Genomic DNA, 24,332 nt, shown 5'->3' with positions numbered 1-24,332 from the left:
TCTCTGCTGTAAATAGTGAGGAAAAAAGGGACAGGCTGTCCCCACAGTAAAAAATAAAAGACATATGCTGGGCATGTCCTGGGAGGCAAGAATGGAAGCCTACCTTGTGTATATGTTGGGTGAGTTCAGCTATGTTCTCAGCTGATGAATAATCTTTTCCCTGCCTCTAATCCAGATAGCATACTTTGTCTCTTCCTTCTACCTAGCCTGAGACCAAAGAAAGCACAACAGGATTGCCTGTGTAAAAATCACTCCTATGTGAACAAAGTACCGAGTCTACAGACCACTCAGGGAAACCCGTTTTTGTAAACAAACAAATGAAGCCATCTCTTCTCTGCCTGCCGGTCAAGAAGAGCCCCAACCTCTGCTGTGTCCCCAGGGGGACAGAGCTTACTCTTTCTCAAAGTAGTCTGTTCCATTTTTAGACAGCTCTGACTTAGAAATCCCTTCCTTGTGCTGAGCATTAAGTCAGCCAGCCTGGACTTCTCACCCATCAGGCCTGGCTCAGCTGCATGTCTCCTCCCTATTAAACCTCTCCAAATCCTGACAGTTGGTCTGTCCTGGGGCTTGATTTTCTGTTTTCTCACCACCTGGGAGAAGGGAGGGGTGATCTCAATATGCAGTTGAGTGGGGGCTGCTTATCCAGGGCTTCATGAACTGGCTGTGTTACAAATGAGTTATCTTTAACAAGGTGTCAAATTTCAGATCCAGGTGTCCTCATTTCATCGAGTGTCCCATGATTGATACGAAGTATGGTGATCTCCCCAAGGAGGCTGCAGTGGGGGCCTACATGAAGATCCACACCGTGGAGCAAGGAGAAATCTTGGTAAGTGTGCAGAGAGCCTTGTTCACACTAGAGTATGTAACACGGAGGGCTGGGGGTGCTAAGTAATGAGAGTAAATGTTTAAAATCATCCTGTTCTAAATTCGGTGATATTAAGGAATGTTGTTGATTTTTTTAAGATATGATAATGGTATTGTGGTTATGTTTTTTTAGCGTCCTTATGGGACTTCCCTGGCGGTCCAGTGGTTAAGACTCCGCACTTCCATTGCAGGGGGCACGGGTTCTATCCCTGGTTGGGGAACTGAGATCCCACATGCCAGGCAGTGCAGCCATAAATAAATAAATAAATAATAAAGAGTCCTTATATTTAGGAGATACATATACAAATATTTACAGATAAAATGATATGACATCTGGGACTTGCTTTAAAATAATCCAGGAACAAGGCAAGGATGTCCCTTCTCACTACTCCTATTCAACATTGTTTTGGAAGTCCTAACTAGCGCATTAAGAAAAGGAAGTTAAACACATACAGATTGGGAAGGAAAAAATATAGCCGTCTTTGTTTGCAGATGACATGATTGTCTATATAGACAATTCTAAAGAATCAAAAAAACAAAACAACAACAACAACAAAAAAGAACAAATAAAACTTCCTGGAGCTAATAAATGATTATAGCAAGGTCACAAGGTATAAGGCAATGAACAATTGTAATTTGAAATAAAAAACACAGTGTCATTTACAATAGTAACAAAAAACGAAATACTTAGGTATAAATCTAACAAAATATGTTCAGGATCTATATGCAGAAAACTATATAACTATAATGAAAAAATTCCAAGAAGATTTAAATAAATGGAGAAATATTCTATGTTCATGGACTGGAAGACAGTATTGTTAACATGTCAGTTTATCCCAACTTGATGTATAGATTCAATGCAATCCCAATCAAAATCCCAGCAAGTTATTTTGTGGATATTGAAAAACTGATGCTAAAATTTATATGGAAAGGTGAATATAAACAAACTGATAAATCCATACAATGAAATATTATTTGGCAATAAAAAGAAATTAGCTAGGAAACCATGAAAAGACATGGCAAAATTAAATGAATATTTCTTTTTTTTTGGCTGCACCAAGTATGGCTTGTGGGATCTTAGTTCCCCAACCAGGGACTGAACCCGGCCCCAGCAGTGAAAGCCCAGAATCCTAACCACTGGACCACCGGGGAATTCCCTAAATGAATATTTCTAAGGGAAAGAAGCCAGTATGAAAAGATTAAGTATTGTACGATTCTAATTATGTGACATTTTGGAAAAGGCAAAAATATGGAGATAGTAAAATGGTCACCACAGGTTTGGAATTCAGGGGGAGGGATAAATAGGTAAAGCGCAGGGGATTTTTAGGGCAATAAAATTACTCTGTAATTACTGTAATGGTGGATACAAAACATTAAGCATTTGTCAAAACCCATAGAACTTTGCAGCACAGAGTGAACCTTAATGTATGCAATTTGTAACAACAACAAAAATCATTTAGGAGATGGGGAGGGGGATCCCCCAGGAAGAAATGCAGACTGAGGAGGGAATCTAACAATATTGCAAATCTATGAAACAACTTCAGTGAAGAGGATGGGAGAGAAAGGTGCTGACCTAAGTAACGGTGGAGATGAGTAGAGTCTCTAAGACTGAAAACAAAAGGAACTGCACATGAGCATTGTACTCTATGACAAAGTTTTTTCCGTGGGTGTGTGGATTAACAATTCTGATACTGCTATACGTGTATACTGAAATGTATCAATTAAGTAAATGAATGGCAGAGGGTAGGAGCCAGGTTTTTCACCGTTGGAGTGGAAATATACAGATGTGCAAGGGGAGGAGGCTAGAATGAGCCATGCGGTAGTGGGTTAGAGCTGCAGACATCATGTGAGCTTATGTCTGTCGTAATACAGATACAGATGGTTCCATAAAGAAATATTTATAGATATATGTATAAACATGTATCTTTTGCTCTGTTAGCCGACAGGGCCTAAAAGAAATGACACACCAGTAGCAAAGAGCACACATAGCGCCCAGATCCTGGTTCCTAATACCATTCTTCAAGAGAAACAAGGGCTCTTTGGTTGAGTCTAGAACCAGGACAAGATATATACGAGTGAGCCTGGAGCCTTTTGTAGTGCCAGGAAGTAAGGAAGTGCTGGGGAGAAAATCCCTACATTGATGGGAGTGGGCATATCAAAGGAACACAGGGGCCAACTGAAAGAGCTCCCAGTGGCCAAAGCTGGAACAATCTGAACAACTAAATAAAGTAGTATTGGATTATAACCCAAAGTACCAAACAAACATCTGTAAGTACATACTGATATAATGCATAAATAATGAAGAAATTAATAAACAGGGGAGAAAAGACAAATCTCCCATGCAGAAGAATTCCAAATAATTTATGTAGACACTCTGCCCTAAAAGAGAGGGCATATAACTCACCGCTCCTTAGGTGTGGGCTGCACATTGTGACTTCCTTCCAAAGAGTACATGATAGAAAGGAGGAAAAAAAGAATAATTTCACAGAGGAAAAACCATTGAGTGAGCAGTGCTTCCTCACTCAGGTGATCAAGGCCAAGATCAACAGTAATAAATCATGCTGATAGTATGTCCCCTTAATATGAGATGATAAAAGTGGGATGTGGTGTGATGAAAATGGCATGCTGCGGTCCTCTTCCCAATAACCCATAACCCCAGTCTAATTGTGAGAAAAATCAGACAAATTCTAATAGTGGGGCGACCCAAGAAATACCTGACCGGTACTCCTCAAAACTGTCAAGATCATCATGAACAAGGTAAGTCTGAGAAAGTGCCACAGCCAAGAGGAGCCTAAAGGGACATGACAATTAAATGTAATGCTGTGTCCTGGATAGGACTGTGGAAGAGAAAAAGGAAATCCAAATAACTCGTTGGCATCAGTTATTGATTATGTATCCATATTAGTTCATTAATTGTAACAAAGGTATCACAGTTAATGTGAGATCTTAACAGGAAACTGAGGGTATATGGGAACTCTGTACTATCTTCTCAATTTTTCTGTTAAATCTAAAACTGTTCTAAAGAAGAGTCTATTCATGAAGTCATTACAGTGACTGTGACTGTGAACTTGTATATTTTCCTCAGTGATCTATATGCATCTCTATAGTAGGGATTGTCTCAGAACCCAGCACAGAGACTGTCAGTTATTAAAATTTCAATAAATATATGTACATGAATAGAGAGAGTTCCATTACTCATGGAAATCTGGTAAATGTATGTCAGGAGCTCACAGAGCCAGAATCTGAATCTGAAACCTGAATCTGAAAGTGTTGAACAATAAGAAAAAATAAAGGACATACAAAAGGAAAAAAAAGAAGTCTATTACAAAGTAATTATCCATGGGACTTCCCCGGTGGTGCAGTGGTTAAGAATCTGCCTGCCAATGCAGGGGACATGGGTTCGATCCCTGGTCCACGAAGATCCCACATGCTGCGGCGCAGCTAAGCCTACGTGCCATAACTACTGAGCCTGCGCTCTAGAGCCCGCTTGCCGCAACTAGAGAAAGTGTGCTCACAGCAACGAAGACCCAATGCAGCCAAAAATAAATAAATAAAATTAATTAATTAATTTTTTAAAAAAGTAATTATCCAGGGGCATCCCTGGTTGTCCAGTGGTTAAGACTTCGCCTTCCAATGCAGGGGCTGCGGGTTCGATCCTCGGGGAGCTAAGATCCCACATGCCTCGCAGCCAAAAAACCAAAACATTAAACAGAAGCAGTATTGTAACAAATTCAGTAAAGACTTTAAAAATGATTCCCTTAAAAAAAAATCTTAAAAAAAAAAGTAATTATCCAATAGTAGAGGGGGGATGTATGGGTGAAACAAGCTTGGCCATGAGTTGACCACTGTGGGGGCTGGGCCATAGGTGCTGGCGCTGGGTGGGCGGGTGAGCTGTACGGGGAGGGCACGAGGCCTCCTGGTGGGTAGCGATGTGCCTCAGTCTTCCTGGAGGTGGGGGGACTGTCTTCTGAGGTGTAGTCCTCGTTGTTGCCATGAATCTCCAGGGTCCTCACCCCGTGCTGTGCGGAGCTCTTAGCGCTCCTGCTCTGGCCTGTGCGCCCCCCGAGGCAGGGAGGTCAGCCCAGCACTGTCTGGGGCCCCAGGCCCTAGCACAGCCCTCGGTCAATACCGAGCGAATATTGCCGAGCTTTTCAGCAGCTCTTACTTTTGCTCAGTAAAACTCTGCCTCCTACAATTTCTAACTAGCTCCGACCCCCGCTTACCCATCCCCCCAAGAACAAACAGCAATCAACTTCCTTGCCACGTGGTGGCCTCTTAGGTATTTAAAGAATGCTGTTTTGTTTTTCATTCAGCATCTGTGCCCCGTTAATTATTTTCTTACGCAGGGAAAACATTCCTCCATTCCTTCAGTCTTCATGTGATATAGTTTCCAGCCTTCTCACTTCCATTTCCCTGCAGTTTCGGTGTCTCAGAGTGAGGTGCTCAGGACTGGACACAGGCCACCTGAGGCCAGGCACCTGCCGTGCATGCAGCCTCGTGGGCTGCCCGCGGAGGAGCCGGGATGCCTGGTGCCCTGGGTGCGGGGAGGAACCACAGGGCAGACAAGGCGTTGCCCACGCTGGTGGAGAGTGACAGGAGCGGGAGGCTGTGGAAGGTGGAACAAGAGGGACTTGGGACTTGATTCTCTAAGCAATCCTGGAAGGCTCGGAGCAAGGCCCTGACTGCCTCATTCACCACACAGGACCCAGGGCAGAGAAACGCCCACCACCAAATATTCATTAACATGATCCTGTTGAAGAAAATGCCTGTGATGTGCCTTTGGTAAAATTCTATTCTTCCTGATTTCAAGGCCCTGGCTTCATTTACAGGAGAATGAATGGTAACAGCTGTGACTGTATTCACCTACCAGGAGGTGGGAGATCACATTTTCCTTTGGAGGCAGGAGTGTAGAGCTGAGTCGGCACTGGAAACAGCAGAGCTTGGGGCCTGGAGTAAAGAGACCCAGCTTTTGAGCCAGGGCGTGTAGGGGAACCAGCTTCTCCAGGGAACAGGCGGACTGAGGCCTCAGACGTGGTCAAGACTGGGCAGAGCAGCAGGGAGATGGCAGATGGGCCACCTCACATCTTTTAATTTTTGCTTCTAATTAGCTTGCTGTGTGGCCTGGGCAAATCACTTTACCTCTCTGAATCTGTACCCTCATCAGAAAATGAGGACATTCACCTGGGTGAGCTGCCGACTCTAATGTTCTATGATTCCGTTGGAGCATTCACTCAGCAGATATTTCTTGAGGTTCTATCATGCTCCAAGCATGGCCCAAGGTGCCAGTGTGGGCGAGTAAACTGACATTATTTTTGCCCTTATGGGGCTAATGATCTAGTCTGGAGACAGACAGTAAACAGATAAAGCAGCAAACACACAGAAAGTTTTAAATTGCTGTTGGGAATGGAACAGAAAGCTGCGTTGAAGGGGGTGGTTTTCCTAAACGGAGTGGTCAGGGAAGGCTGCTCTGTGGCAGTGATGTTGAAGCTGGGACCTGAATGACAAAAAGGAATAAACTACAGACAACCTGGGGGGAAGAGTGTTCCAGACAGAGGAAGAGCAGGTTGAGCCTGAGGCGGGAAGCAGCTTGGCATGTTGAGGGGACTGGAAGGGAGGGCAGCATGGCTGGAACAGAGTAAACGAGGCAGGAGCCTCACAAGGGTGAGATAGCCAAAGCCTCGGTGGCCACAGTGAAGAGTTCTGTTTTATCCTGGGCGCTTTGGGAAGCTACTTGAAGACCTGACTCCGGCTGGAACGTGTGGGGTGGATTGGAGGTGGGTAACAGTGCCTGCTGACGGTGCTGCCCTCAGTGAGGCCCTGGACAGATGGCTGGTTCAAATCCCGGCTCCACCACTTTCTGTCCTGTCACCTTGGGCAGGTTAGTTAACTTTGTGCCTCAGTTTCCTCGGAGTGTAGTGGTTAAAAGCATGGACTCTAAAGACAGGCCCATCCAAGTTCAAATCCTAGCTTTATTGCTTCCGTGCTGTATGATGTTGGACAAGTTTCTTAACCTCATCAGCATCCTCTGTAAAATGATGATCATAAAAGGACTCACCGCATGGGGTTCTAGTGAGGGTTCCATGAGCTAACACACCCCAAAGCTACAAGAGGGCCTGGGATTTAGTGAAGGCTCGTTAAACATTAGCTGGTGCTGTCATCACCATCATCATCATCATCATCATCATCATCATCATCATCATCATCATCATCATCACCGTCATCATCATCATCATCATCATCATCATCATCATCATCACCGTCATCATCATCATCACCGTCATGATCATCATCATCATCATCACCATCATCATCATCATCATCGTCGTCATCATTGTTATTGTAATTATAAGATACATGACCTTTGACAAGTAAATTTCCTTTTTTGAACCTTATTTTCCACATCTGAGGCTGATAATCCCTATATCCCCGGGTGGTTGTGAGGATTACATCTACACGCATGTTTCTCCCACACAGTAGGAGCTGACTAAAGAGCAGCCATCTGGCTTCTGTGCCAGGCCTGGCGCTGGTCAGAGGGGCCTTTACGCCCATCGCACTGAGCACAGCTAAAGTGTGGGGAGCTTCGCGTCTCCCAGAGCATCCTCACACACACCACCTTGTTGGGACCCTCAACAGCTTCATAGGAAAGACAACACATCTCCATTCCAGTCTTACCAAGGAGAGACAAGGCCAGGGCTCAGAGTAGATGGTCATTCTTCAAGGTCTGGAACCCAAACAGTGGTGGTGGTGTGGGTGAGGGCGGGGAAGGGGAAGCTGTTCCAAACCCTACTTCACATCTCCTTTCAAACTGAGAATCCTTCAGAGACATGCAGGGCAGGTATTTTCACCTCTGTTTCACAGGTGAGCAAACAGTGGCCCAGTGACATATAACTTTGCCCAAAGTCACATGACAAGTAAACATATGGATCTTTCTTCCGAAGCCAGGATTATTCTCAATCCCACACGGCCTCCATAGAGCAGAGCTCTTGGTTTATGGCTGATGTCTTCTTAAGCTCAAGACAGCTGGGCATTGTAGGCTCTGGACCATTGACCTCCCCTCCCGTCTTTGCCTGAGTCTTAATAGCCGAGAGGCTGAGTGAGCCCTGGATTGGGGTTTCAGCAGCAAAGACTCTGGTCCCGGCTTTGCCCCATCTCAGAGTGTCTCCTTACAAAGGGGGTTGCACTCTGTAAAGCTGTGCCTGTTGATCTCCATCTCCCTACCAGATATAACTGAGTAGGAATCCGCGCCAGGGAGCCCGAGGAGCAAAGGGAGCCGCACAGGGACTGCCAGTGGCCCCAGAGCCTGTGAGGGACGGGAGGAACTAAGGCGACACACGCTTATGAAGGAAGCCCTGGAGGAAGGGGTGTGGGAGGGTGTGGCAGCTGTAAAAGGGAAGGTGTAGAAGAGGAGGATGAGCAGTCTGTCATAGTCCTGAGGAAGAGAAGACGGGCTGGCCTGGCACAAAGAAGAGTCGAGACCAGACACCGGGGAAAGCTTGTAAAATGCCGTCGCCCGGCAAGCGACTGTGCGAGTTTGACTCTTGCAGAGCCTGCTGCCCGTGGGCAGGACAGCTGACAAAGTGCCTTGAGGGCTCTTCTAATGTGAGGAGCCCGAGGACTTTGATGTCATTAGCAAAGAGAGTTGTGGACTTCTCCCCGTCACTTGCTGAATGACCCCAGATGGATTCACCTCCTGTTCGGGGCCTTGTTTTGCCTACCCTGAAAATCTGCTTGTACAAGTGGATGGTCTCAAACTTTCTGGGGCTTCTTTTTTCTAGGGCCTTCACCAGATCCTCCTCCCGGAGAGCCAGCATGACACTCGGCCCTTGATCCTGGTGAGCCTGGGAGCTGAGGTGATACGGGTTAGGAAAGAGAAGTTCTGTGAACTGATTGACAGTAAGACAATAGAAAAATTGTCGAAGTTCGAGATCAAGTACCCCAGGTCAGTGCTTGAAATGTGCGTACCTCCCACGAGATCAAATGAACAATTTTTTTGCCTCTTATTTTGGTAAAAGAAAGAAAAAAGTGATGATACCTAAAGCTGACACTGGTGGAATGAAACTGATAATTGTTGGTACACTCGAAATTGGCTCAATCCTTTTGATAATAATTTTAGATAATAATGTTTCAAGGGCCACAAAACTGTTCCTACCCTTTGAAGCAATGGTCTACCTGTGAATTTATCTGTATGTAACTAAATTATAGGGAAAGCTACATACACTAAGATGTTCATAGCCGCCATATTCATAGTAGAAAAACAACCACCTTTACCCACATGTGTTACACCAGGGGGATAGTTTAGAAAACTGTGGTACATTCCCTTGATAGAAAGTAACTTGTATTTAAAAATCATAAGTAAATGAGTGATAAAGTGCTACAAGAAAAGGACAGGGTACAAAATTGTATATATACATACTATGACTATGCCTTTGTAAAACACTTACATGAGAAAAATCTAGAAGGAAAATGAGCAAAAATGATAATATCTGTGGTATTGCACAATTTGTAATAGTCATTCTCTCTGGAAGGTCGGACTAAAAGGGACTTTCTGGTTATAGTTATATATTCCTCTGATGTTTAATTGGTTTTGCAGTGAGTATGCATTTCTTTTATAATGAGGGGGAAAAAAAGATATACTTTTTAAAGTTGTTGTCAGGGTAGTGACATTCCAAGTGGGTTTTTTTCCCTTTATTCTCCAAATGTTTGTTAATGATGATATATTACTTTTATAATTAAAAAAATATTTATCTTGAAAGATTTTATAAACAAGATTTCTTTTTTTAAAAAATTAATTTATTTATTTTTATATTTATTTTTGGCTGTGTTGGGTCTGCGGCATGTGGGATCTTCCCAGACCAGGGCTCGAACCCGTGTCCCCTGCATTAGCAGGCAGATTCTCAACCACTGCGCCACCAGGGAAGCCCCAAGATTTCTTTTTATATTTCCCTAGTTTCCAAATTTTCCAGAGTGAATACTTTTATAGTGTGGAAAAAACCACTAATTTTTAGGTAAAAACGAATTTATTGTCTGGACCGCTGGTCACAAAACTGTTTTGATCTAACACCACTATTACTAAAGAGTGTTTGAGTGTATACCCCCTAGAATATATATGTGATATAAATAATATATGTTATTTAATTTATTTTTATTTATTATGTCCATATATTGCTATACGAATATATCATATATATTATAAACATGCAACAAATAGATCTTTAGAAAGAATAAGACAAAGATAAATATAAATGAAGTCCTACTGTTTTCTTCACACAGCCCAGTGGATCTCATTCACCTCCCTGGCTGACAACCTCACCCCCACTTTGGGATCCCCAGCTGACACTCCTGTAGCCGTCTTACCGCTGGTCCCCTGCCTCGGTCTCTCCCTGCCAGATCCTTTCTGCATACTTTGCTCTTGCTAAAACCCAAATCTGGCCGTGTTAAACTCCTGCTTAAAACCTTTCGGTGGTATCTCACTGCCTGTAGGATACAGTGCAGATTCAATGCCACGTAAATGGCCCTTCATTTTCTGACCCTTCAACTCCCCTGCCGCACCTCCTGCCACCTCTAACCCACTCCAGCAACCCAGGCAGATTGCCTCCTGGACCTGCACATACTTGCCTTTGCCAGTGCAGGCCCTCTGCCTGCAATGCCATCCCTCAATCCTGCTCCCCTCCCCTTTATTTTCTGATAAATTTCTTCTCATTCTTTAAGGTTCATCTCCTCCAGAAAACCTTTCATGGCTGACCCCAAGCTGGGCTAAGTACACCTTTCTGTGCACTCATAATCCTCCCTACGTAGCTCTCACAGTGGCCACACCGCGTTATATTACAGCTGTTTAGAGCTGTGTAGTTTTCGCACAGTTCTTTCCCCACCACTTGGTTAATTGCTTCGTGAACGCAGGGATTGGGCTTTATCCACTTTTCATCTCTAGCACCTGTACAGTACCTGGCACATGGTAGGTGTGTGATAAACGTTGGGCGAGTGCATGAATAAATGGGACACACTCATTAGGGAAAACTGGAAAATGCTGAACATTTAAGAAGGTGAAGACCTTCTTAAATGCATTTGCATTCCTCCAACAATCTCAATTAGCATCTTATGTATTTCCTTTCAGTATTTATTTTTCACCTCATGGCCGTGTACCAAATAGGTATTTATCATTCAGGCACACAAAGCTTCATAATGGAGATCATGCCGATTGTACAATTTTGCATCCTCCCTCCTTTTTCTTGTGGTGATGCTGTGATCAGACATCGTTTTGTGGGCAGGTGTGGGAAGCAAGGGATTTCTGTGGTTGAGAAAGAGGAGGTGTGAAGGCAAGCAAATCTGTAGAGTTGCTTCAGCCGTGTCCAATAAGCACATGAAAGAATTTGACATGGGATCTATATGACCTTGGATAAGTCATTTTCCCTCCTCTAGGCTTCAGACTCCAATCTACAAAACAAGAAAATTAGACTAGAACAGGGTTTCCCGAAGTATGGATCATATTCACAGAAGGCTTACAAGATGACTTTAGGTGGTACGCGGATTGTAAACAGCTATGTATTTATTCTAGTGTGAACTAGAAAAACATGACTAGCTCACTAAACCCATGATTTGACAAACTTGTTGCTTAGAACAAAGCCAAAGTAAATACTTAAGTAAAAGAAACTAAGTAGAATTTTAAAAGATCATTAATAAAAGAACAGATGATATGTAGCTATGGTCCAAATTGGGGCAGTTTTGTGAAAAAAAAAAAAAAAAAGAAAGTTGGGAAACACTGGTGGTTCCTTGCAGTTCAGCGATGCCCCAATTCTCTGATTCCTGCGTACTACCAACATAAAAAGTAGCTATTTAGAAAATAGCTACTCAAAAAAGGATTTAAGGAGCCTTAGCTTCTCACATAACATCTGGTACATGATGGGTGTCAGTTAATGTTGGTTGAATTGAAATTCAGAGAAGGTTTATGTAGACTTGAGGGTGGCAGATGTTTGGGCACTCAGCATCTGTGCTGCCCAGTCAGCACTTTGCTGCAATCGTCTGCAATGCTGACAGATGGAATTCTCGCTTATTCATTAATTGTTGAACTCATGGTTTTCTAGACTGCTAAAGCAGGCAGAAAATATAACCATTATCTAGCTCAAATGCTCCATGTTTTAATTGAGGACTGTGAGGCCCAGGAAAGGGGACGTGACATCCTGAAGATCACACAGTCAGTCGGTGAGACACCTGTCCTGTGGATGCTACGGGCTAGATTATCTGAAGCCTCTCCCCCATGTAGAATATGAACAGCTGAGTTCACAGGAAAGAAGGGAAATCTCCAAGGGCCCAAATGAAGAGCAGCCTAAAACCAAAGCACAGAGTGTGATCTAGTGCTGGATTGCCGGGCAGGCATGGGGTGGGGTGGTGGCTGAGGGCACCATGGGCTGAAGTGTTGCATCCTGCAAGGACAGATGACACTTTCAGTTCAAGCGAGGCAGAGAGTAGAACTGGAATTGCTGCATGAAGCTGAGGACTTTAGAAGAGCTGCCCCATTTAGTGAAAGACTAGACTAGAAATCAGTGTGGCCATCGGCATCAGGAGGTTATGTGGAATCTTGTCTGTCTTAGCTTGGACTCTGGATCCAAAAAAATAAAAAAATAAAAACCCCTTAAGAATCTGTAAGCACATGCTTGCCCCCTCATAGGTTTTGGTGAGTTCCTTAGCCCCACTGAGCCTTAGTTTCCGTGTTTGTGAAATGGGGTGGTCCTGAGGATCAAATGAATTAACAAGTGTAAAGTGCCTGGTCATGGTAAGTGTGAAGCAGAGTTAGATATTGTTATTTATTATGTAAGAAATTGGGAGTTAACGGGACTTTTTAGTTGGAGACTATCGAGTGGTGTGCTGGGAAATGTTGAACAAGCAGCTGTGTGGGAGGTGGGAAGTAACCTGATTGGAAGTGTTTGCTGGTTTCTGTGGTGCACATACTACCGCCATGGCCGGTTTTGAGCTACCAACCTGATGTCATCGAGCATGGAGTTGCTCTCGTGAGCTGGTAGGAGCTGACGCTGGCAATGCTGAGACCACCAGGACTAACTTGTAGCCCATTCTGACCTCCAGATTTTATATTAAGTTGATCTCTATGAATCAAAGTTGATTTTGTCCTGGTCAATATAATCTACCCAGAAGAATGCTCTAATGTGTTAGTGACTTATCAGAGTTGCCTCCTTAGGTGAGAGTACAGGTGAGTCAGTGGAAGTTGAGTGTGCCCTTCCCTTGCTGAGGTCTCAGAAGAAAATAAACCAGTGAGTCCTGAGCCCATTCCACCCTCCCCCACTTTCCTCACCCTCACATGCTATGAGGGAAGGGGGCAGAGTAGAGCCAGGGCACCAAGACCAGTCCAAGGTAGCTACCAATGGACTTTCTATCTCTATAGAGTGGCCTTGTCTGGACATTTCAGATAAATGGAACCATGTATATGTGACTGGCTTCTTAACAGTGTTTTCAAGGTTCATTCATGTTTTAGCATGTATCAGTACTTCATTCATTTTTATTGTCAAATAATATTCCAGTGCATGGATATACCACTCTTTTATTTACCCATTCATCAGCTGATGGACAGTTGGGTTGTTTCCACTTTTTGGCTATTATGAATAATGCTGCTATGAACATTCTTGTTCAAGTTTTTGTGTGGACATATGTTTTCATTTCTCTTGGGTATATACCTAGGAGTGGAATTCCTGGGTCATAAGTTAACTGTTTAACCTTTTGAGGAACTGCTAGACTGTTTTCTCAAAGTGGCTGCATCATTTTACATTCCTGGCAGCAATGTATTGGAACCCTCGCTCCAATATCTCCACATCCCCATTAACACTTATTATTATTTGTCTTTTTAATTATCATCATCCTAGTGGACATAAGTGGTATCTTGTGTGGCTTTGGCTTACATTTCCCTGATGGCTAATGATCACACACGTAATTTAAAATTTTCAGTAGCCACATTATAAGAAATCAAAAGAAATGGGTGAAATTAATTGTAATAATATATTTTATTGAATGCAGTATATCTAAAATGTTATCATTTCAACATGTAATCAACATAAAAATTATTGAGATATTCTCATTCTTTTTTTTGTTGTTCTAAGTCTTTGAAATCTGGTGTATATTTTACACTCAGAGCACACCTCTAATTCAGATTCACACTTCAGGTACTCAGTAGCCACATGTGGCTCGTGGCCACCACATGGAATCGTGCAGGTCTAGGTGATGAAAGTGCGGAAAGGTAAAGGAGGCAGAGGGAAGTCTGGGAAAAGGCGCGGAGGTGGGACAGGGCTCAGTGTGTTTAGGTACTGGAAGGAGGCAGGGCTGGAGGGGCTCGTGTGGGAACCTCAGCATCTGTGCCTTGCCTTCAGCGATGAAGATGTGTGCCAGAAGTTCCTCGAGGAGAACAGCTGGAATGTCTTCCGGAAGGACCTGATGCGGCTGCTGGTGGAGCCTCGCCAGTGTCCACCATTCACCCCAATGCAGCCCAAGAAGAAAGGGATCTACGGCCCCAAGGCTGTGATGCTGGATTTGTGTAGCTTAGACAAGAAGACTAAACCTCATCATCCCATTTTTATGGCACCCCAGAAACACCTCCCCCCATTGAGGATTGTCCAAGCCATTATAGCACCCCGGTACAAAATCCAAGAACTCCTGCCTCAGTATAAGAATGCAGGGGTCCTTGTTTAGAATCAATAAAAGATGTTGGGTTGACCCTCGTGTTTCCTGAATAACCACCATGGGAGTTGCGGGGCTTACAGTGGGGGATCCTGGGGGCTGAGCCATGGGTCCGGAGAGGTGTTTGGGGCCGCACCTGGGGCACTGTCTCTCTGGACGCTTGTGGGCCTGAGTAGGGGACGGTTGGGAGGCTGGGTGGGGATGGGTTAATCACTGGAGGTGCCTCAGAGTGGGAGGGTCTTATCTGAGGAGACGGATGGGAGACACAGAGGCAAGATGGGGTTGCAAACTCAAATGCCTCGCAAGGCCGGCAGGTCGTCTCAAGGAGTGTAGCAGACGGACTGGCGAGGCGGCAGGGAACGGTGAGGACTGGGGCGCACGTTCCCCATCCAGGTGGGGCCGCTGCTCCGTAGACCCAGCCAGCTGATGCCATGCCAGGAAGTAATGCAGGCCCGGCACTGCCAATCTTTAGATTTTTCAGGAGAACCCAGAAACGCAGTGTTTCAGATGATTCCTACCGGTTTTCAAATGTGAGCAAGGAACTCAAATTGTTTTTGAAACACTGTGTTAGGCAAACAGAACACATACGTAGGCTGCGTTGGGCCCACAGGCTGCTGGTTTGCCAGTAGCTTGTCAAGCAGCTCTGTCAGAATGAAAGGGTGTTGCCAGAGACTGGAGTGAGGCATGACCGTGGGGGGAGGTACAAGGAGCCAGAGACAGATGGGCAGCGTGACAGGAGCCGGCGTCCCGGGCCAAGGATGAGGAGTGAGCAGCCTGAGAGGAGGTGCAGACCAGAGACAAGGAGGCGGTCGGTGGGACCTAAGGAGCTCTCCTTGGTCCCTCCGGCAGGGCCTGGAAGCCATCAGTCACTGGCCTGGGCCGGCTCTCCTTGTTGGTAGCGCGGGGCCTAGAACTCAGGGTGCCTGTCTCACTCCAGCCTCGGCACCACAGACCTGGGACCAAGTCACCTCTCTCCCTTGGGAAAACCCATGGTTTCGCTTTGAGAGCCCTGAGGGGCCTGGTAGAGGCCATGGCAGCACAAGAGCCCAGCCTGGCGGTGCCAGGAGAGACAGGAGCCCTCCCCCACCAGTACCCACCCCCCACACACCACCCCTGCGAGGAGCGGACTCAGAGGAACACCAGGCACTGAGCTGGCTTCGGGAGGTCTGGAGAGCCCGGCTCTGCTTCTGTCCCGTGGGACCCCCTTGAGTGCCTTGAATCCGTCACCTGCCCTCCGGTTTCCCCAGTGACAAAATGAGCGTGTTGGACAAGATCAGTGGTTTTCACGAGTGAGGGGTGAGTATAGTTTGAAAAGCACATTCAACATTATACTTTTGTTTGTCGAATTTAGAAGAAAGCTGTTTTCATGTTACACAGCAAAGAAGGAGGAGTAGGGAATTTGTCAGAAGAGCGAGTGGATGTAAGAGAGGAGAGAAGCAGTGGACTTAATCATCTCGACTTCCCTGATAGCTCCAGAGGGTCGAGGAGTCTGGAATGTCTGCAGCAGTCCTGGAAGGGCTGCCTGTGACCTACAAGGATGGGGTGGCATGGTTTGGGGACCAGGTAAGTTGGGGTGTCTGACTATATTTAGAGATCTTGCGTGTAGGTCTTTGGCTCCAAGATGATGGTGTGGACGTTTTGTTCATTCATTTGAAATGTATTTATTAAGTACTTGCTCTGTAGCAGATCCAAAGGAGTATAAGAGGCAATCTGCGTTCCCTCTTATTCTGTAGGCCAAGGGTCAGCAAACTCTTCCTATTAAAGGCCAATTAATAAATATTTTAGGTTTTATAGGCCTTATGGTATCTGTTGTAACTACTCAACTCTGCATGGTGAAAGCAGCTTTAGTGTTCCAATAAAGTTTTATTTGCAAAAACAGGTGGCAGGCGGGCTTCCCTGGTGGCACAGTGGTTAAGAATCCACCTGCGAATGCAGGGGACATGGGTTCGAGCCCTGGTCGGGGAAGATCCCACATGCCGCAGAGCAACTAAGCCCGTGCACCACAACTACTGAGCCCGCGCTCCTAGAGCCTGTGCTCCGCAACAAGAGAAGCCACCGCGATAAGCCCGCACATCACAACGAAGAGTAGCCCCCGCTCGCCGCAACTAGAGAAAGCCTGCACGCAACAACAAAGACCCAACTCAGCCAAAAATAAATAAATAAATAAATTTATTTTTTAAAAAAACAAAACAAAACAGGTGGCAGGCTAGATTTGGCCTGTGCGCCATTGTTTGCTGACCCCCCGCTCTAGGCAATAGGGAGCCCTTGAAGGTTCTTAACATTTTTTTTTTAAATTTTTATTTATTTATTTATTTATTTATAGCTGTGTTGGGTCTTCGTTTATGTGCGAGGGCTTTCCCTAGCTGTGGCAAGTGGGGGCCACCCTTCATCGCGATGCGCGGGCCTCTCACCATTGCGGCCTCTCTTGTTGCGGAGCACAGGCTCCAGACGCGCAGGCTCAGTAATTGTGGCTCACGGGCCTAGTTGCTCCGCGGCATGTGGGATCTTCCCAGACCAGGGCTCGAGCCCGTGTCCCCTGCATTGACAGGCAGACTCCCAACCACTGCGCCACCAGGGAAGCCCGAAGGTTCTTGAGTAGAACTGACATGACCAGAGAAGGGGTGGGAAGCTTTTTATTGAGCGTTTATTCTATGACAGCCATCTTGCTAAGCATCTGACTGGAGTCTAATGACTTGGGCTAAGATCCTAGGTCTGCCACTTAATGGCTGTTGAGGATTAAAAGAGGTGGTACATGAACAGCAAGGGGGAGGATTTTATTCACCAGGACCGCTGCGTCCAGCTTCCTGGGAAGTGAGAGAAAAAACTTCCAGCATAGGAGGCAGAGCAAGTTTTCTAGGGGTGCGGTGGGTGAGAAATTAGAAGAGCAGCCTGGGAGCAAGGGCACCATATGTAGGGGGAGAGGCTGTGAGGGCTGGGGCTTTGGGAAGTCTTGAGGGGAACAGAGAAAGAGCAAAGCTTTTTCTGAAGCTACTATGTAACAGATAGAAGAACTTGAGAATGAGAAATGCCCAAAGAGGTCTTCAAAGAGCTTTTCTGTGCACTGAGAATGTGTTTCTCCTTTGGCATTTTCTTGAGAAACCAAGTAAACATTTGAATAGCTCCTTTTTTTTTTTTTTTTGAATAGCTCTTATTTATGATTTTATGCAATAGTGCTGTTTCTTTGAGTTCAGTTACCAAGCAGACAGTGGGCAGCATGAGGCCCTAGTTATGTTCGGTTACACATGTAAAGTCCCTGGTACATAGTATGTGCTCAATACACGTTAGATGGTATTAGTACCTTTTTTTTTTTAAATTTATTTGTTTTATTTATTTTATTTTTGGCTGCATTGGGTCTTCATTACTGCGCGTGGGCTTTCTCTAGTTGTGGCGAGCGGGGGCTACTCTTCGTTGCGGTGTGCAGGCTTCTCATTGCGGTGGCTTCTCTTGTTGCGGAGCATGGGCTCTAGGCGCGTGGGCTTCAGTAATTGTGGTGCACGGACTCATTAGTTGTGGTTCACGGGCTCTAGAGCGCAGGCTCAGTAGTTGTGGTGCACGGGCTTAGTTGCTCCGCGGCATGTGGGATCTTCCCGGGCCAGGGCTCGAACCCGTGTCCCCAGCATTGGCAGGCGGATTCTTAACCACTGCGCCACCAGGGAAGTCCTATTAGTACCTTTTTGATCAACATCAATTTGGCCATCCAGAGACTCTCTTCCCCCTTCAGTGGAATAGGAAGCCAAGGCTTTGGAAGGCTAAGCCTTCATAATCATTGATAAAGACCATCTCCGTGAGATTTGGGATAGGAGAGTGCTGGCTGTCATCTCATCCGAACCCCACACTCTAAGTGAAATGGTTAATGTCAATATTAAGAGGCAGCGTTGGAGGGAGAGAGCAGAGGCAGGTCACCAAAGCATTAACATGCACTGTGGGCAAGGGTGCTATTCGAAGGAAGAATGAGTGGGACAGTGTGGGGAGGGATGTGTGAGAACCTCCCAGCCTCCGGGCTGTGAGCTTCAGAATCCCTCCCCTCCCGCGTACACTCTGCAACAAACAGCTTCGGATCCGAATCAGGCAGCGAGGAGGACACATCAGGATTTACTTGGGAGAAAAGCTCATTCAGAAGGAACTAGTATGACACCCCTTGACACAAGTGTTAGTAATAAACATATTTTCAGTGCCTCAGAGGTTCTTACTGCCCACCTGGCACAGATCCAAGGGTCAGGAAGCCCACAGTGACCCGTCACAAGGGAGTAGGGCCCGGCTCAGGTACGGAGTGCTCCCTGTGTGCCCACATTGTGCGAGGCACTCTACAGAGGCTATCACTTATCCTGAAAATACTTCCTGGCAACTAACCAGGTGGCATTGTCCCCATTTGACAGATGAGGAGCCTGAGGCCCAGAGAGGCAAAGGCCTTGTCTAAGCTCACTCGCTACCAGGTGGTTGCTCCAGGAAATCCGAGAGCTTTCACTGCACCCCAGCACCCTCCCAGGCAGGCAGCGTCTCAGCGTGTGCACTGTGACACCACCCTCACTCATCTATCCCAAAGGAGCCACCTGTTTTCAAAACAAATTCTGTACACACAACCCTGGAACTGTGCTGGAGAGAATATATTCACCCTCTGGGATGATTTTCCATATGTAAATAAGCCTAGTCATATTGGAGAGGCACACCCAGGCCACTCAAGCCAAAAATACAGCCCCCAGTAGTGATAGCTTCCACTGTTCGGGGAAAATGAAAAAACCCATTTGAGAAACACAGGAGATATTGCCAGCATTTGTTATAGGAAGTGTTTAAGATCCCTCCTTGGAGTTGGAAGCAAAAAGCATTCTTTAAGTCCTCTATTCCTTTTATATAACTCATGGAAAAATCTTACCTTCCAGTTACAGAAGGTCTAAGGGGTGAGATGGGTAACTTCGCAACCTCCATCGCACTCACTAGAGGCTATTTTGCCATGATGCTTTTCTGTCATTTGGGGATTTAAGGGGTTTAACCACAAGGGTGCTGAGTTGCAGAATTTGTAGTCACAGGTTCAGAGCTGACAATGAAGAAGAGTAATTTCTAGGTGGTTGAGAAGCAGCACCAAAGCTGGAACGAGGGTTTTTCATGGCTTCTAAAGGCTGTGGGCTTTAGCCCTGGGGACAGAGCCTGGGGATGTTGGGAGGGTGGCACTTCTGGACAAGAGCTGTGTGACTTTCAGCCAGGCTCCTTCCCTTTCTGGAGCTTCACTACGGTCATTTGTAAAATTTGCAGGGTCTGGTAGGTGTTCTTCAGCCTCCCTCCAACCCCAACAGAAAATCAGAATCAAGAAGAAAATGGATTATGGAGACCCTTGGTGAAGTGTGAAAATGAACAGCGGATGAGATACTAGTACTGTATTAATGCTAAATGTCCTGATGTTGGTAATTTTACTGTGGTTATGTAAGAGAATCTCCTTGTCCTTAGGAAATACACACTGAGGTCCTTGGCCGTTAAAGGTGATGGTTTCTTCAACTTACTTTCAAATGATTTAGAAATATATTGTGTGTATATTTAGAAGAGCAAAGCATTTATAGCAAAATGATAACAACTGGCGAATCTGGGTGAAGGGTACTTAGGAGTTCTTTGAACCATTCTTGTAATTTTTTTTTTTCCAATTTGAAAGCAGTCACTGTTTATTAACTGACCAGGTTACAAAAATAATCATGGTAGATACCTTAGTTCATCCTTCATTCTTGTAACTTTTAAAAAATTATTTTAAATTGTATAATACACATAAAATTTACCCTCGCAGCCATTTTTAAGTATATGTTTTTAAGTTCAGTGGCATTAAGTACATTCACACTGTTGTTCAACCATCACCACAGCCATCTCCAGATCTCTTGTCATCTTGTTAAAGTGAACCTGTGTACCCATTAAACAATGACTCCTCACTCCCCACTCCCCTCTGCCAGCTCTTGGCAACCACTGTTCTACTTTGTCTATGACTCTGACTACTTTACATACCTTAAATAAGTGGAATTATACAATATTTGTCTTTATGTAGATATCTTCTTTCATTTAGCATAATGTTCTCAAGGATCATCCATGTTGTAGCATGCATCAGAATGTCCTTCTTTTTTTTTTTCTTCAGAATTTCCTTCTTTTTTTTTTACATCTAATTTTATAGCTACTTTATTTATTTATTTATTTATTTTTGGCTGTGTTGGGTCTTCGGTTCGTGCGAGGGCTTTCTCCAGTTGCGGCAAGCGGGGACCGCTCTTCATCGCGGTGCGCGGGCCTCTCACTATCGCGGCCCCTCCCGTTGCGGGGCACAGGCTCCAGACGCGCAGGCTCAGTAGCTGTGGCTCACGGGCCCAGCCACTCCGTGGCATGTGGGATCTTCCCAGACCAGGGCTCGAACCCGTGTCCCCTGCGTTAGCAGGCGGATTCTCAACCACTGCGCCACCAGGGAAGCCCCAGAATTTCCTTCTTTTTAAGGCTAAATAAAATTCCATTGTATGTACAATACATACCACACTTTGTTTATCCCTTCATCTGCTGCTGGACATTTAGGTTGCTTCCACCTTTTGGCTATTGTGAATAATGCTGCTATGAACATGGATGCACAAATATCTTTGAGACCCTGCTTTCAATTCTTTTGGTATATACTCAGAAGTGGAATTGCTGGATCATATGGTAATTCCATTTTTAATATTTTGAGGAACTGCCATACTGTTTTCCATACTGGCTGCACTATTCTTGCAATTTGAGTGTGAAATCATTTCAAAATAAAAATTACGACTCTAATTGACTTTATAATTGATTTTGTAATTAGGTAATAGTTTATTTTAAAATCTGGTGAGAAGCTCCCTTATATCCAGGGCAAAAGGGGGAAAATGCTATTTCACTAGAAATGACAATTAAAATGAAGAAGAAAATGGAAGAAGTCAATATGGATTTGTATCAATATGAGCATTAGTCCTGATGATTGTAAAATCTAGCCTTGAGCTCTCTGACAGCCAAGGCAAAAAAAGAAACATAGTATTTCCTTATTTGAAAGGAAGAATCTGCTCAGTCCCTGAGGAGAGTAACAAAATTTTTTCTCACCCAAGGAGGGTAGGGAAGTTTGTCTTCACTCCGTTCTTTCAAATGTGCCTCCTACCTATTTTACTGGGAGCTACCTTCTCCCAGGGTGCTTTAAATTAGGGGCCTGTTTCTACTTGGCTCTGGACTTCCTGGCCTCGGGTCCCTTCTGGCACCACAAAGTCAGTATCTAGAATGGTTGGCTGCCGGTGAGGGCTGTTCCCCGCTTGCTCCCTTATCACGCTTATCACGTGGAAGTGGAAGGAGGTGGATTCATGGTCTTTAAGTCTTAACAACACTGATCATCTATGATTTTAATGGTTAGAAACTGAGACCATATCTTTTCCTGAGAGCAGGTTTTAATCTTGAAAGATACTGTCAGAAAGTCCTTCTTCCGGTCATAACTTAAAACTCATGCTACTGTTCAAGATTTTTTCTTGTTTTGTGTGGAGATGGAGGGGAATTGCTCATTGCTCTTCTGGAAGCCTCTTCCCCATAAAGCCAGACCTTTTCCTGTCCTTCTGTCTGATTTTACCGACATCACAGAGCAGGAGGAGCAGGCTTATGAGCAGGAGGTCTGGATTTAGGCTGCTCTGCTTCCGACCAGCTGTGTGACAGTAGGCAAGCGACTGCTCTTTGCCTCAGTTTCCCCATCTGTAACATGGGAATAATAAAAGCATCTGTTTCATAAAGTCACGAAGATTAACTTAAATAGTCCATATAAAACACTAAATTCAGAGTTTGACTCTCAGAAAGCAAATACCTGGGGTGGGAGAAAAAAAGGGGACCCAGGGACAAAATGATACAGACAGTGGGTCTGTGAGACTTGCAGACCGACCGGGGAGGCCAGCCCTGCCCACAGAGTTGAAATAGAGGAGTCCCACATATGGGCATTTCTCGGTTTAACAGATCACAGCAGCTGGGGGATTTGCACATGTAAAAAGCTCTCACCGGTGAATCATTCTGCATTTGCACATTGCTCTGTTATCATACACGTCTTATCAGCTTCGATGATTACCAGCTCATGCGGTCCTCTGCCTTTTTGAGAGGAGAGCCCTGGAGCCTGCTGGCTGCCTATCTCCTCCTCCTCCCTTTATGCCAGTGCTTGTCTTCTGTCCCTTAGCTGCCAGGCTCCTGGCATCTCCATTAGATAGGGAAGCATATGGGAACTGGAAGGACTGAACTGAAATCTAGATGAATTCAACCAGTATATCTCCAATTAGCAGATATGCTGTAGGGAGAGGGAGCTGGTCAGGGCTTAGAGATACAGCACCAAACCAAACCACAGTCCTTGGCATCAAGGAGCTTACATTCTGGGTCAGTGGTTAAAGAACACAAGAAAAATCAGGGTAACTGGGGGATGGAGGTGGGTTAGAGGTTACTACGTTGTAAAGGATAGTCAGGGAAGGCTTCTCTAAGACCGTGACAGCCATGCAGATATCGGGGCAAGAATGTTCCAGACAGAGAGATAGCACATTCAAGCATAACAGCAAGAAGGCTGGTGTGGCTGAAATGGAGTCAAAGGAGAGAGAAATTGAAAGAGGGCAAGGGAAGAGACGGACTGGAGGCCAGCTCATGATCATGTGAAGGGAGCCTTTGGAAGGTTCTTAGCAGAGGAGTGATACGATCTGACTACAGACTTGGGGTTTAAGCATGAGGGTGGCATGGGGAGACGGGGGTGGGGGACAGCTGGGAAGCCAGTGCCATAATCCAAGTAAGAGATTATGGTGGCTCAGATCACCATATTGATTGTGGTGGTGTCTTGATGGGGCTGATTGTGGACATATTTCGATGGTAGAACCGACCAGGGTTTGCTAAAGGACTGAATGTCAGGAATGAGAGAGAGGAACTAAGGATAACTCCAAAGATTTTGGTTTGAGCAAGTGGAAGGATGGAGTAGCCATTCCCTGAGACAGAGAAGACTGTAGGAGAAGTACATTTAGGGGCGAATATCAGGAGTGTGGTTTTTAACAGTTTAAAAAAAAAAAAGGATTTAAGGATGATGCGATAACACACGTAAAGCAGTTGGAACACCACCCGGCACTTCACACTCATGCAAGGTTAGTATTACCCCCATTTTCACACTGCTGGTTTGGTAGAAGAGCCAGAATTCAAACCTGGGTCTGTTTGGCTCCAAATCTCGGTTTCTCTTAAACATCCTCAGTCTTCCATGATCCCTTGTCCTTAAGGTTTCATGTTGATACTGTCAGAAAGTTCTTCCTCCTGTTTAACGGCAGTCTGTCCTATTGCAGTTAGAGCCTGGCCCTTTGTTTGGGACTCTTGGGTTATGTCAAGTGACGTGAGCGAGATCCTGTTTTGCGTGGTGAAGCAGGAGGCACCCATGAGCTATTTGCCTCTTCAAGCGTTACTGGTAGCGCCGTGAAATTTAAATTCCCTTTTCATAGGTCTTCATCACAGGAAAGGTCATTTAAAACTTTACTGGCATCAAGTAATTCCTAAAACATGCTTTTAAAAGTATAGACAGACAGGTAGTAGGTAGGTAGGTAGATATTTATCTATATAGATATAAATATTAGAAAAATTCTAAAAATTTTTCTTTCATAATCCCAAATTTTAAATGTATATAATGAGAATTGAAACATTTCCACTATTTCACCCATCTAATCTCATCTCCCAAGGATAACCTGACTAACAGTTTGGTACATAACCTTCTCAAAGTTCACATACTCATACCCATTTCCTTATTTATTATTTTAACAAAAAAAAAAAAAAAAAAGGAAGAAGCTATACCAGCT

At 45.0% G+C, this 24,332-nt stretch overlaps 1 protein-coding gene across 6 annotated transcripts in view; it reads left to right on the top strand.

Moving 5' to 3' along the window:
• Positions 1 to 24,332, top strand: part of CNBD2 (cyclic nucleotide binding domain containing 2) — an 89,329-nt gene that overhangs the window by 47,001 nt on the left and 17,996 nt on the right. For 4 of the 6 annotated variants that reach the window (XM_082361948.1, XM_082361949.1, XM_082361947.1 and 1 more), the window contains 3 exons: positions 706 to 826; positions 8,640 to 8,803; positions 14,232 to 17,845. In XM_082361948.1, coding sequence (XP_082218074.1) covers positions 706 to 826; positions 8,640 to 8,803; positions 14,232 to 14,550 — 604 coding nt within the window. In that variant the 3' untranslated portion in view covers positions 14,551 to 17,845. Of the gene's footprint in view, positions 1 to 705; positions 827 to 8,639; positions 8,804 to 14,231; positions 17,846 to 24,332 lie in introns of those variants that run through there. The other 2 variants (XM_082361951.1, XM_082361950.1) reach the window with 2 other exon arrangements.

The sequence above is a fragment of the Balaenoptera borealis genome, assembly GCF_965194805.1.
Source record: "Balaenoptera borealis genome assembly, chromosome: 16".
NCBI classification, from domain to species: domain Eukaryota; kingdom Metazoa; phylum Chordata; class Mammalia; order Artiodactyla; family Balaenopteridae; genus Balaenoptera; species Balaenoptera borealis.
This window is presented reverse-complemented; position numbering and strand designations above follow the sequence as displayed.